The 13,170-nt window shown below is 36.5% G+C and overlaps 1 protein-coding gene across 3 annotated transcripts in view; it reads left to right on the top strand.

Annotated features, from left to right (window-relative positions):
- The window catches only part of spri (Src homology 2 domain-containing protein sprint), a 428,719-nt gene that overhangs the window by 259,722 nt on the left and 155,827 nt on the right, over window positions 1-13,170 (top strand). For all 3 annotated transcript variants that reach the window (XM_089642791.1, XM_089642789.1, XM_089642788.1), the window contains one exon: window positions 576-1,029. In XM_089642791.1, coding sequence (XP_089498917.1) covers window positions 576-1,029 — 454 coding nt within the window. The remainder of the gene's footprint in view (window positions 1-575; window positions 1,030-13,170) is intronic.

Below are 13,170 nucleotides of genomic sequence, written 5' to 3'. Positions count from 1 at the left end.
AGTTTCGCGTGAAGGTGGGCTCAAAGAATTGAAGATATTCGTAATTAAATTATTGGAGTAAATTGCTAATAGAAGTAATGCTTTAAAACAATGTGCTTCTCTTTAGCGAGCTATTAAGATCTTCATTACATTGATAATATCTCAGATATTATTAATGTAATGAAGATCTGCTGTTGTTTGTCTCAATGTTTCGAGACTTACCAAATTGACGGGGTAATTCCTTATTTCTTGCTGAACAATTTTACTGCTGACGGATTATTTGATTGATGGCTGATTCGATGAACACTGACAACTTTCAGAAGATTTAGAAATTTTCTTCCATGAAGGTTTTAAAGATAAAACTTACTATTGCAAGAAATGGCAGCTTTTAGTAGCTTTACAAGCACTTAATTACGAATGATATAAATGCGGAAAGCCTTCGCAAAATAAAATAGCCATCGCGCATTATGAAAAAAAACATTAATGTGTATTTATCGCACTATTTTGCTGTAATTTTGTGTGTGGATACTTACTTTGTAGCTATTATTAATTACTTCTCATTACATTTATTAACGTTTCATTTTCTGTTTTCGCAGAAGTTCAACGTTTCTGGAGCCACACATCCAAGGCGTCGGCTGGAGAACTGCTCCCGATTCTGACAGAGGTCAAGAAGATCATAGCACAGAAGACGACGAGCAGCTTCTCATCAAGGAAGACAAACCTTCCCACCAGACTAAGAAGCCATTCATTTTCCACAGAGACATACAAGACACCTCAGAGTCTGAGCGAGAACACAAATCCAGAGCGGAACAACTCAGAGAAAGATTTGAGCAGAAACAGGCCTTGAGGAAAGATGAGGTGGACGGAAACCGACCCCAGGATAGAAGGTCACAGGAAGTGGAGAATGTGAAAAGGATGGCTAAAGAGTTCCTGGAGAACTCAATGAAAGATGAAGGAAGAGGAAGAGATGGCAATCAAAAGAATGCGAGGAACGAGTCCAAGGAGTTTCGACCTATCCCGGCTACGGATTTCAGAGACAGCCTGAGTCAGGTAAGGCAATCAAAAATTATAATCAATTCGTAGGTTTACATTATGTTCCGTGCACGTTTCGCGATTCCGATATACTGTAACAGTTGAAGAAGAAAAACAATACTAGATTACCTAGAGGAAGAAGTATTAACCAATAATTACCAGTCGGTGGCTGAGTTGACATCGCGTTTGGGTCCCGGCGTAGTGTGTTCAATTCCTCGGTTGGCTAAGTCCTCTATCACAACACAAGCAACATTTCCGCTTATTGTGGTGTCAGTAGGAGATTTTCAATTATTTTCAGATTATCCGTAAGATGGGAATGTTTATCTTTCTTTGAAAAAAAAAAATAATGAAAATAATAAATATTCCTATTCCCTCAGGGTGGGGGATTCCATTTTTTATACCAGACCCCTAGCAATGATCTTTTGACTCTACGCGTCTTATCAATACGCTCCATTTAATACAAATCTCAGCGTTATCGAGAGAATATGGAAGATGTTTGCTTATTAATAAAGTATGTAATGATGACGAGTGATGTTCGAACCATCAGCTATGGTAAATATACAAATATTAAAGCTACGTGTAAGTGTTGCCAATCTTTATTTCTGGGGCGGAAAAAATACTTTTCCGAAAGTATTTTAAAACCTCAATACATATTTTTTGGAATCAAGTGAAACGATATCACACGCAAAAATTTAGTGTCGTTTTCTTGGATGTATGAGAACTGGTGCCTTAAATGTAAATTCAGGAATCATAATTGTCTATGTTCTTGATAAGAAAGATTTGCACAGTAAATATTTGGTTCACTTTGGAATAATTCGTATTTATCCGCAGCGTTATTTGGTTTTAATGGTATCAGGCATTATTCTAGTGACTTTCAAAAGTTCATTTCTCTTTGTCATTTCCTGTGTCACCTTTATGTCGCGTAAAATAAAATCTAATAACTTATTCAAATCAGGAAAATTCTTTCAAAGAAAAATTGTTCTCCATCATCTGTCATACTCCTTGCTTTCTGTCTTATCACCTGGCATTTCTAAAATACTCCAGCGGATGGCATGTGGAAAATCATCCGTGCTTTTAGAACCTTTTCTGGGGGTAGTTCGGCTCCGGGGGTGGCAAATCAATAGACACCCCGTCTCGCTGAAGGGTTTTACAATCAAAGCCTTGTCTAGGGCGGATGCAAAGTTTCCCCGGATTTTACTCCGGTAGAGACACAAATAGGATTTCCTTGGCAGTTGATTTGGATTCGGAGGTTGTGCTTTAACGGTGCTCGCACTGATTTATTAAGGTGAATGAACATGCAGAACTTTGTAAGGTGTTAAATCATGAATCTACTTGAGTACGAGACCTAAAGATGGCGATTTTTTCAACCACTGACAACTGACAATGTATTTATTTATTAATGTATCTTACGATATCTATTTAACTTATATTATTAATGTACAGTCCATCAAGCGAAATGAACATCACACCAATTGCTAAATATTAGGTATATGAAGTTAAGAATCATATTTTCAAAGAAAGCATAAATGGTCGAGCGGTTTAAAGTAACAGGCGTCTCGGGTTCAATTCTCTGCCTAACCAAGTCTTCCATCATTGCAAACCAACATAAAACGCTTATGACGATGGTTGAGAATATTATGCGGTTCCTTAAAAAAAATTAGAATTAATTAAAATATTAATGTTTTTACGTGACACCTCACAAGAGCGTTCCTGTCTGTACACTGTAAAGGCAGTGGAGCTACGAGTTTGGGCATCGTTGTGAGGCGGGTTAAAGTAGGGGCTGTAGAAAGAGATTTATTAATGCGGGTCTTTAAGAGGCCCGGAATAAACGAAAGAGGAAACATAGATGCCGGTAACTCGTTAAACAAAAATGTGTCGAAGAAGCGGTCCGTTATCATAAACCAACGTCAACTGTGAACGGGTGTTCCGCTCGTGTACTTCGAGTTTCACACACGTGCACCGGTGCCCTGGAATCAATGCTGCTAGCTCCTCAGAGCAGCCTCCATTAAAATACCTGTAAAACAGACTCAGCATGCCCACATTGCGTCTGTGCATTCGAGATAGCAATCGGCCTTTTAACAATAACAATAACTTATCAATCAGTCGGACCACCCTCCTTTGCACAGAATCAAGTATCGTAAGGCTCCAGCCCAGAGGTGGCTCCCAAATTCAATTGTTGGTTGTACTCGAGATTTGTATAGGGTTAGCAGGGTTCCATGATAACTCAACACAGTTACAATTCAACACACTTTTAAAAGGTGATATAAAGTCATTAGAAACGATGATTTTTTTTTAAACCTAACCTAACCTACTTAACCCAGTTAATAAAGTTTTTGTTTCATCACTTTCCATGACTTTATATAACTTTGTAAAGATGTGATGATTTATCATTGTGATGATTTATCCGGTCACCGGTTAGCAACTGGTTCCTATTGAAGAATCTGTTAGTCCTGTACAAGACGCCCAGTTTCTTGTGCGCCAGATTTACTCGGGGTTCCATAGAGCCCCGATACTTGAGCCGGTCTGATACTTACTTCGAGGATTTCAATGGAGTCGAAGTCAGGAAATGATTGTTTTTCTTTGAAAAAGGTGAGATATCTAGTTACCTACTTTTTAACGCAATAACAAAACTCCTTGCCTAATATTTTTTATTTCAAATTATTTAAACTAAATAAAGTTATTTTTAAGTACCTTCACAATATCCAGTTAAATTGTCAATTAAGTTTAATAAATGTTAAGTTTATATAAATTGGATGATGCTGCAAAGGTTGATAGGTGACTAAGCTCATCAAATTTAAAACGATTAGTTAAGCTGCAATATTAATTTCAATTTAACAACTTTACCCTCAACAAACTAAGCGCATTTACTGCTTTTAAATAGTAATATTATTAAAGAAGCGTAACCTTGCGCAAATTTCATCACCATTAATCTAAGAAGCGTAACCTTGCGCAAATTTCATCACCATTAATCTAAGAATACTAATGCACCTTATGCACAGTTTTCTTTAATTATGCATGTGGCCTTTATTGTGTCGCTGTTAAAGGCATCGCGACGCGCGGCGCCTCGACGACACAAGTCTTTATTCTGTAGTTCGTCCCCCGGGGCGTCCCAGCCTCCCCTCTGCGTGCACCCTGCACCCTGCTCTCTTCTCTCATTTCCTCCGGCAACCAACCATCCCCTATTCTTATAATCCAACCCCAAGGATCCTATATCTCTGCCTACACTGTATCCGATATCAATAAACTCGTGACGCTTTTTGGATTAGGGCTGTCGAAATTTATGTCCATGCGGCGAGAAAAGATTTCCTTGTAACAACATCACACGCATCTTAACAGATATATTTTCTAAACCATTACCCGTTGTCCTTTTTAAGAAGTCCATCTAAATAAAATTGATTTTAATACATACCGCCGCCCCGCGAACCATTTATTGGATAACTAACACCTCCGCCATAGGTGACACCAAGTGGTTCGCTACGTTTGTTGACTTAGCAGGGGTGCCCGGGTTCATGGAGTAAGGTTTGTCCGGGTCTTAGCCAATTGCATAGCAGGCCGGATCGGGAGAGACTGGTCGACGGAGACTTACGACCCTTAAATCCCTGTCCAACCCTCATACCCTTTTCCTTCCCAGAACTTCCTCCGTTTTCTTCCTAAAAAGGTCCCCCCACACAGCATCCCTAAGGACGACATAAGCTCTGAGGGGAATTATTTTCCTCTGGGCCTCCTGTGTGGAGCTATTGTATAATACATATATCCTTTTCTTTCATCTCCCTGCATATTTTAACGCACCTTTCTTTGACTCTAATGAGTGATTAAGTACTGGTTTTGTTTGATTCTTTAAGTCATTAAACTAAGTTAATGAGTAATCATATTTGTAATAAACATTCACAAATATAAACAATCTAATGTAATGATTTTCTGGCTATTGTGTTTCGTTAGTATTGATTTCTACTTAAACACGTTTTTTTCTCACGACACGACATATATTATTTAGGTTACATAATATCGGTACGCGTCGATAAGTTTCAATTATCGAAAATTGGTTTGAGTAATATTTAGCTAATTTGGTTTGTTCTCGCATTCTTGTATTCTGTCTGCACTCGTATGCGCCTACCGGAGAAAGGTCGAGAAATCGCAGTTCATTTTTTTGTATCGTGAACATCGTTTACCTTTCTGATATTCTGTGCTCCTGTTACCAAGTTAATGGATTATACTTTCACTTGCTGCTAGAATTTATATGAACAAGCCGACAACGGAGTATTTTCACCAACTTGAATAACGTTAACAATATGAGGAAGATGTAAAGTATTTTTTTCTGTTTTTGATCATCGTATTAAAAACTGTCTAATTTGAATATTTACATTCGTAATTAAAGATTTAAAAATCGATCTGTGTCACTATGACACAGAGGTGCCAATGTCTGGTAAGACTGCTGTTACCGCCGTTGACATCTTTGCCGCCAAATTCACCAACAAAAACGAACATGTCGTTTTGGCAGCAAATCAAAAATGCCACATTTTAAAACGACATGGAAAATTTATTCGTCAACGTAAAAATAAAAATAAAAATGCTTTCACTATCGTAACTTAGTATAAAAACGTGTGAAATACCCTTTTGTCGTATGTACTGTTTGTGATTACTTTTTTTCTTTTATTATACTTGTTACTTAATTCGGCTTTTAAATTTGTTACTTAGTTCTGCTTTTTATATTTTAGTCTACATTCACAAAATACTAAGTTCTATATTACTGTTACATTTTTTTTTTTATAGTGAATACCTCACAAGAGTCCCAACTGCTCCCGTCTGGAGCCAGTGAGACTATGGCATCCCCAATTGGGGGATGTTGTGAGGCTGAAGGTAAGTGGGGAAGGGAAAGAGGAAGGTGGGGAAGTACCTGGCTATTCAGATCTAGTCACTAAACACGGCTAAAGCCATTTGGAGCAACGTTTCAATTCTGAATGGTGGTCTTACACCAGGGCGATACTGGTAGTATCTTCCACTCTGGAACGTGCCGCAAATATACTATATATTATTTTAATTAATTAATTGTGAAATAACACAAATTAATCAAATAAAATTTATTTGCGCACGCCGGGTTCGAACCCGCGACCTTCAGAATGGCAGTCCAATGCGTTACCACTGGACTATGCCGGCCGTCATATCTTATTATCTGCCTTACTTTGCAGATTTAAGTGTTAGGAAATCTTTGTAAAAAGTTAAAGTTTCTACTTTTAATTGTGTTTATTTACGCTACAAATAATAGGTCTGGATTTAGCTACACTATTCATTACCCGAGGGTTGGTAATTCTCTGGTTCAAGAAGCTTGTTCCCTGTCAATCTCATCTCAAACGTACTTGTTACGCTCTAGCGACATCTGTCGGAATCTGGAGTAAGCTTTATGACTTACGCCATCTATTGCTGAAATACTCGATATGTTTCTTTTCCATTCTCTGCTGTATTTTAAATTATTATTAAGACTGCTTATGTTCTTTAAAATAAATAAATAAATTATTTACCTTTAAAAGTACTTACTTCTTGTACTTTAACCACATTATTCCAATTTTCCAAGCTTGTTACATTCATCATACCTGGGTCTCGGAAATGAGAAGGTTGGCTAGAAAGCTCTCCGCAAACCACCAGCCTAACAATACACTGATGAGTCACACCGCAACCCTCCCCCTACACCCCCTCCTAGCGCCCTCGCCGTACCACCCTTTTTGCATATCCTCAAACGAACTTCCGTAACTTCATCAGCGCTCGCAAACTTATTTTTACCGTACTGAAACAGTTACACCGCAAAGGGAATTTGATTTTTTTTTACTTTGGGCTTGAGTTAAATGTTGAATTTAAACCTTTTAAAAGTGGTGATATCTAAATTGAATTGAACGCAATAAATCGTGTAATTGAACGCCGGCTACGCATATTGTTGTTCACTTGATCATTTGATCCCACTTTGCAGTATTGTTAGGTAAATTGGTTATATTCTATCTATTTTCGAGTGTCTGTCAAACATCGACATGTTTTTAAAGAATATGTACTAATGGAAAATGTGTTGAGGGAGATCTATATAATTTGTAAATTCTACAGAATAAAGAACAACATCAATATGTTCTATTGCGTATGAAGTGGAACGAAAATTATTTTAAACATACTTTTGGTTATGTGATGCGTAAAATTATTCTAGTTCAATGAATTTTCAATTTTAAAATTTTGAATATATCATATAAGAGAAGCAATAAACTAAATACCAACATTGTTTTATTAATAAATAAAACCTTCATTCGAAATGTATATTTATTTTGTTTAAATGTTTGACAGATGCATAGATGTCAAAAATGTTCATGTTTGCTAACGATTTGTAGGTAAATGACATCATCTTTGTATTTTTGTTTAAATTACTTCAATTTTAACTCTTGCTTCACAATTATTAATCAAACCTTTCAATTTGTACATTGTTTATACGAGTAGGTTTACAACGCAATAAAATGAACTCTTACAGTCTTACTTATAAAGACTCCCTAATATGCCGCTGCAGCGCCGGCCTAGCTTATACTGTGACGAGGGCCGTATTTTTTTAGACTTCCACCACTTTGTTCCGATCCTCAAAAACACGGTCATTTTTGCATTTCGCGTTTAGTTGCTAACTTCACGTTACTTCAGATGAAATTTGCGATGTCATTGACCCAGTCTCCTTTGAATTGCTTCAAAATTGGTCAATGTGATTATGCCTCTGATAGTGCTGGTAATGGGTATTACTTCTTTGTTTTACAATTTCGTAGCGCGACCGATCGATATCTGCCAAATCAACCAGATTGTTAACTAAATCTGCGATCTCCATCTTAATACAATACTAATACGTTTCTAATCCTGGGGGTCGGGTTAGTACATATGTAGTATGAATTTTATCACTCTGTTACTGTGGAGTCTACATCTAATGGCTAACATGTCTGTCTGTTTAGTAGAAAACGAGGTCAGGTAATTAAACATGGGTAGGGCTGGTCCGTCATTTAATAATAATGGATTTCCGCACAAGAAACAACGTGGAATTAAGACAATTTACCTTTCTGCCGTCCCTAACAAAACAGAATATTATGTCATAGTATATTCTGACGTTTGTTTCACCATCGAAATAATTATACACTAGTGTAGCCCACCTTTAAGTACCCGAGTAACGCAATCCCATTTGTATTAAACACCTGTAAGTTTTCTTTTGTAAATAGTCTTAAAGCTGACCGATGAAACATATCGATGATCTTGCTAACTAATTTAACTGCCTAGAGAGGACAAACCGTCACACAACTAGGTCTTAGCACACACTCCTTGCTTCATACACATTGATACATCGTCTCGAATATACCCCTCTGTTATTCTGCCTCTTGACATGGCCCGACTCAAGTATTTGGTTCACTTGGTCATGCGATGACTTCCTCGGGCATCCCCGACTTCCTCAACCATTCACATTCGCAATATTCTCCTTAAGTACTCTTCTTTCTTCATTCATTCGCTCTTCATGCCCAAATCATCTTTGCGTTCATTTCTTAATGTTACTCATTACGCTCATATTAGATAATGGATAGGAAGTTTCTGAATATGTTTTTCTGGTTATTGAACTTTGCTAATTCATTCAACAGTTTATTTTCTCACCTTCCACTCACGATTTGCTAATAAACTGATTTTACTTTCCCTCCCTGGGATTGGATCTCGCGATATTGCTTACTGCATTAGAAACTTACCACTCTGCCACGGAGTATACATATAATTCAAGTATACTATTTTGTTATTCTGTAGTCGATTTTATAAAAAGTTTTGTATTTTTTGCTATTTTCATGTGTTACTGACCAACGTGCGTAAGCACTAAATCTTTTGGTCAATATTACCGAATCACGATGTCAACATGTCACACTAAGGAAGTGTACACAGTTTCTGATATCCCCGTAAATTAGGTGCAAATATCGTCAGTAAACTCGTAAACAGAACAAACACCTCGCCTACTCTTTGATCAAACGGTTCACCAGAGAAACTGCGATTCCGAGAGCTTTTCCAATCTTATTTCTTATCGCGTCCCTTGTCTTTCACCCACAGCTTAGCCCTTACATCAATTTCCTATGATCTCCCTCTATTTCTCCCCCGAATGACACGATGCAAATTGTCTTTGATGAAGCAAACAAAATTTACCCCATTTAATGTTATACAATTTGCTAGACCGAGATCCAAAATTCAATTTTTGGATGTTTGGAAAATGATTTTTGAAAGATTGCACCATGTAAATCACGGAGGTGCTTTGTATTTAATTTACTCAGACTTTGAATAGATTTCTATGAATAAATTTTAACTAAAATATAACCTTTGATTTTTAATTTTTCATTTTAGACTGTTAACTTTGCGAACCGTTAGACGTTAGATTTTAAACTTATATTTTGTAATAATTGTTTGCTTAATTCAAAAATGTTTGTTTTAACAGGTATTCCGCCTGTTATGAAAATATCTTGTATCGCTAGGGAGAGAATGGAAATACGAAATAGCTTTAGCTGTTTTTGTATTTCACTGACTTATATTGATATCATATTTATGTACTTTCGGATGCTTAGTTATAGTACAGGGTTTTCCAATAAGAGGTGTTATTTTGATATTCAATCGTAAAAGATCAATGGTTTCGTTGCTGGTGTGGCACGTAGCGCCGTCTTGTTGAAAGTAAACGTTATCCAGATCAATACCATCCTATTCCGGCCATAAAAAAATCATTAATCATCTCTCGATAGCGCAATCCATTCACCGTAACTGTTGCTCCAGCCTCATTTTCGAAAAAGTAAGGTCCAATGACTCCGCCGGACCATAAACCGCACCAAACCATCACACGTTGAGGATAGAGAGGCTTTTCAACAATAACTCTTGGGTTTTCCGAGCCCCAGATGCGACAATTTTGCTTGTTGACGAAGCCACCGAGGTGGTAACGGGCCTCATCACTCAAGATGATTGCATTTGATTCACTCAAGTGAATTTTAATAATTTCAATGCGTTGTTGAAGCGTTTATCGTTCCATTTTTATTAATGGCGTAGTTTCTACTTGTCAAATGTCAAAAAATGAACATCTACTTCAAAAGTAACATCTACTGAAATAGCGGGCTATTCAAAATAACACCTCTTATTGGAAAACCCTGTATATTTAGCATTATAAAATTCACTCTTCGTATTTAAAAAAAACTGTTTCTAGTAAAAATAGCTTCTAGTTTTTTTGCCTTTATCCTCAAAACGTTATCGTCATTGGGTACAACTTATTTCTTACCAAATTCATCGATGCGTTTGACCCGAATGTCGAAATAATGATGACGAATATTGATGTCTGCTTCCAGCAATTTTTAACGTAGTTGTAGATATTATACGCGGGGTTAACTGTAGTTCAGATTCATTTCTTCATTGATATTTATGATTAATACCTAATGTCAGAGAAGACCCAAACCGAAAACCAAGTATCTCAAAGGTTACAAGTAAGTTGAAAGTTTGAAAAACACTGTTATTAACGATAATACTTTGCAAACTTCCCCGTCTCTCAACTTCCTTACCTTCTACCTTGTTCTAGCCAATGTTTGCTTAAACATCCCTAGAGGTTGAATCCAAACCGTAGCCCGCTAGAAAGTCAATCTTAAAGTTTCATTCCGCTCTGTGCTAGGGTGTTTGCAAATATTGTCTCGTCTAACATGATCTCAATTGTGGGAGGCTGGTTTTACTGTGGATCTGTTTAAACATAAGCCAATACTGCGAGATGGAAGTACACGCTGTCGCTTCATCTATCATCGCATTTGCCATTTGATTACGCTGTGGCGAAAATACAGGGACGTCTCGATATGAGAACCCAAAAAAGTATTCGAAAAAGCGTCGTGTAGTACATTTAAAAAAAAGTTAATAAATAACAGTTTTTTTTCAATAAAAACAAGTTCTCACTCCCTTCGAAAGCCACCTTGATAACCATGTTTGAAAAGTTTTCTCACAGTCAAACTCGAAAAATATTGTGTAAACTTTTTTAACTATAATTATAGCGTAGTCAAAATTTAAATTTGTTTTACGGAATAATTGTATAGCTCATCGTCACGATGTGCAATGTGATAAAAATATTGTGTTCATACAGTTTTTGATTTATACCCAACTAGCTGCCATGTACCCTACGTTGCTCCACTTATCTCTACTTTCTGTACATATAATATGCATTTATTATATGTATAAACCTTCCGGAAGAAATTTTCTAAATGATAGTGAAAACCCTATTAAAATCGGTTGCGCAGTTTAAAAGAACTAAGCGTACAAACAGACAGACACAAATAGCGACTTTGTTTTATACGATTTAGAGATAACACCATGCACAGTTCCGAGAGTTAGGTATCTACTAACTTTTCATAAGTAGTATAAATATTATCTTAGTTTGTATTGATGACCTAATTGACTATAAAAACCGTATAATATTGTATTAGATTTCTATTGCAACTGCACTGCTTCCAGTTTCCCCTTGCCTCGGATGAGTAATGTCAATTTCCTTGGCGGATAATGTAAATATTATCGCAAAGATAATGGACTTTCCCCGTGGAAGGAAATGTTTTTTCTCTTTATCCGGAAATAAGATTTATGGTTGGAATACTTTTCGTTGAATCATTGCCACGTGGTTTCTCAATGATTTTATCATTCCCAGATCAACTCTTACTAATCTGAGCATTTATCACAACTATATAACCGAGTCACTGGCAATTAGAAATCAAGTTGATTCAACTTACTCAGATTTTAGTCAAGCATTTTGTGGTAAAGAGCCACACTCCAGTCTGCGAATAAAAAAAAAGTAAGTATAGGGTAGGTATCTTAAATGGATAGTTGGCTATCTTAAAAAAGCTTGCAATCAAAATTTAATCTACCCTATCATTTCATTTTTTGCCATAAGTGGTATCCCACAAGAATCGCACCTTGGTCCAATTTTATTTCGTATATTTATTAATGACACTGTTGCTATATTTCACGATGTTAATGTTTTGCTTTTTACTGATAACTTGAAGGTTTTTAAAATTATATTATTTAAATACGACTGCGTACATACAGAATAATCTGTATGAACAAACCTACACGATCAGTGTATTCTAAATCTGCTTTCATATTAACCGATTTTCTACCTAGCATAAATATCTTATATCTCTTAAATCATTGACTAATCAACAAACTCAAAGTTAGTTCCTCCTTTTCAAACGTCATTTACTTACAGTGAAACATTGAAAGAATTCCGTCGTTTCCGGTCGCTATCTCCCCTCCTTCCGGGCCACTTCCGCTCTGTTAATTCGTCCTTCCTTTCAGCCGGGTCTGTGGGGGTTATGGGGTCTGTGGAGACCCCCAAAGGCTGTGAAGGCTCCGGCCAACAGATCGCTTGTCCCTAGACTCAATTAGCTGCTGACTCCCCATTAATCCCTACTTCTGGCGACTTATCCTGAAAGCTGGAATCCCACCCTTATTACAGTTATTAATCACCAGGCCAAACTTTTCACAATTTTATGTTCATAACCAACATTAGAATGGAGAATTCATTAAACGGGGTTGACTTAAAACGTAATGACTCAGGAAAGGCTTTTGCGAATCTAATTGCAAAAATTTAAGGTCACGATTAACAGATGCTATTCACAAAGATGTATTGCTTCCATACATCATGTGTTTTCAACATACTTTTTGACTTCAGAAAAGAAAAATTCAATACATTTGAAAAAGTTAATTTCAAATATAATAAAAATTACACACTGTAAAAACTTTTGGACTAATTGTAAGGAAAAGTTGTTTCGAAAAATTTGATCAATATATAAAATTTCAACGTTCATTTACGGGTTCTGTGAGAGTCCTATTCAAGTTCTGTTATTATATCATTATAGGCTAGTTGCTTTACAAAACTGAAATAATATCAGAACTTTAAAAACATTTCACAGAACTTGAAAATTTGAAGAATTTTTGACCCGTCCTAAATCTTTTTGACTATTCAAATTTGATGATTGTATACACATCTTGTGGCTCTTTCGCTAATAAAAAACATAGAGCGAAACAAAAATCTGGTTCTCAGTAACTCTTTGAAAGGATATCGCTGTCGAAATCGTATACAGATACACCAATACAAACAGTCCTAAGTATGTGTTACGCATCAACTTT

Source organism: Hesperophylax consimilis, chromosome 18, assembly GCF_061612785.1.
Source record: "Hesperophylax consimilis isolate HC1 chromosome 18, BYU_Hcon_1.0, whole genome shotgun sequence".
Classification (NCBI taxonomy): Eukaryota; Metazoa; Arthropoda; class Insecta; order Trichoptera; family Limnephilidae; genus Hesperophylax; species Hesperophylax consimilis.
Note: the sequence above shows the minus strand (reverse complement) of the source record. Positions and strands in the feature narration are given on the sequence as shown.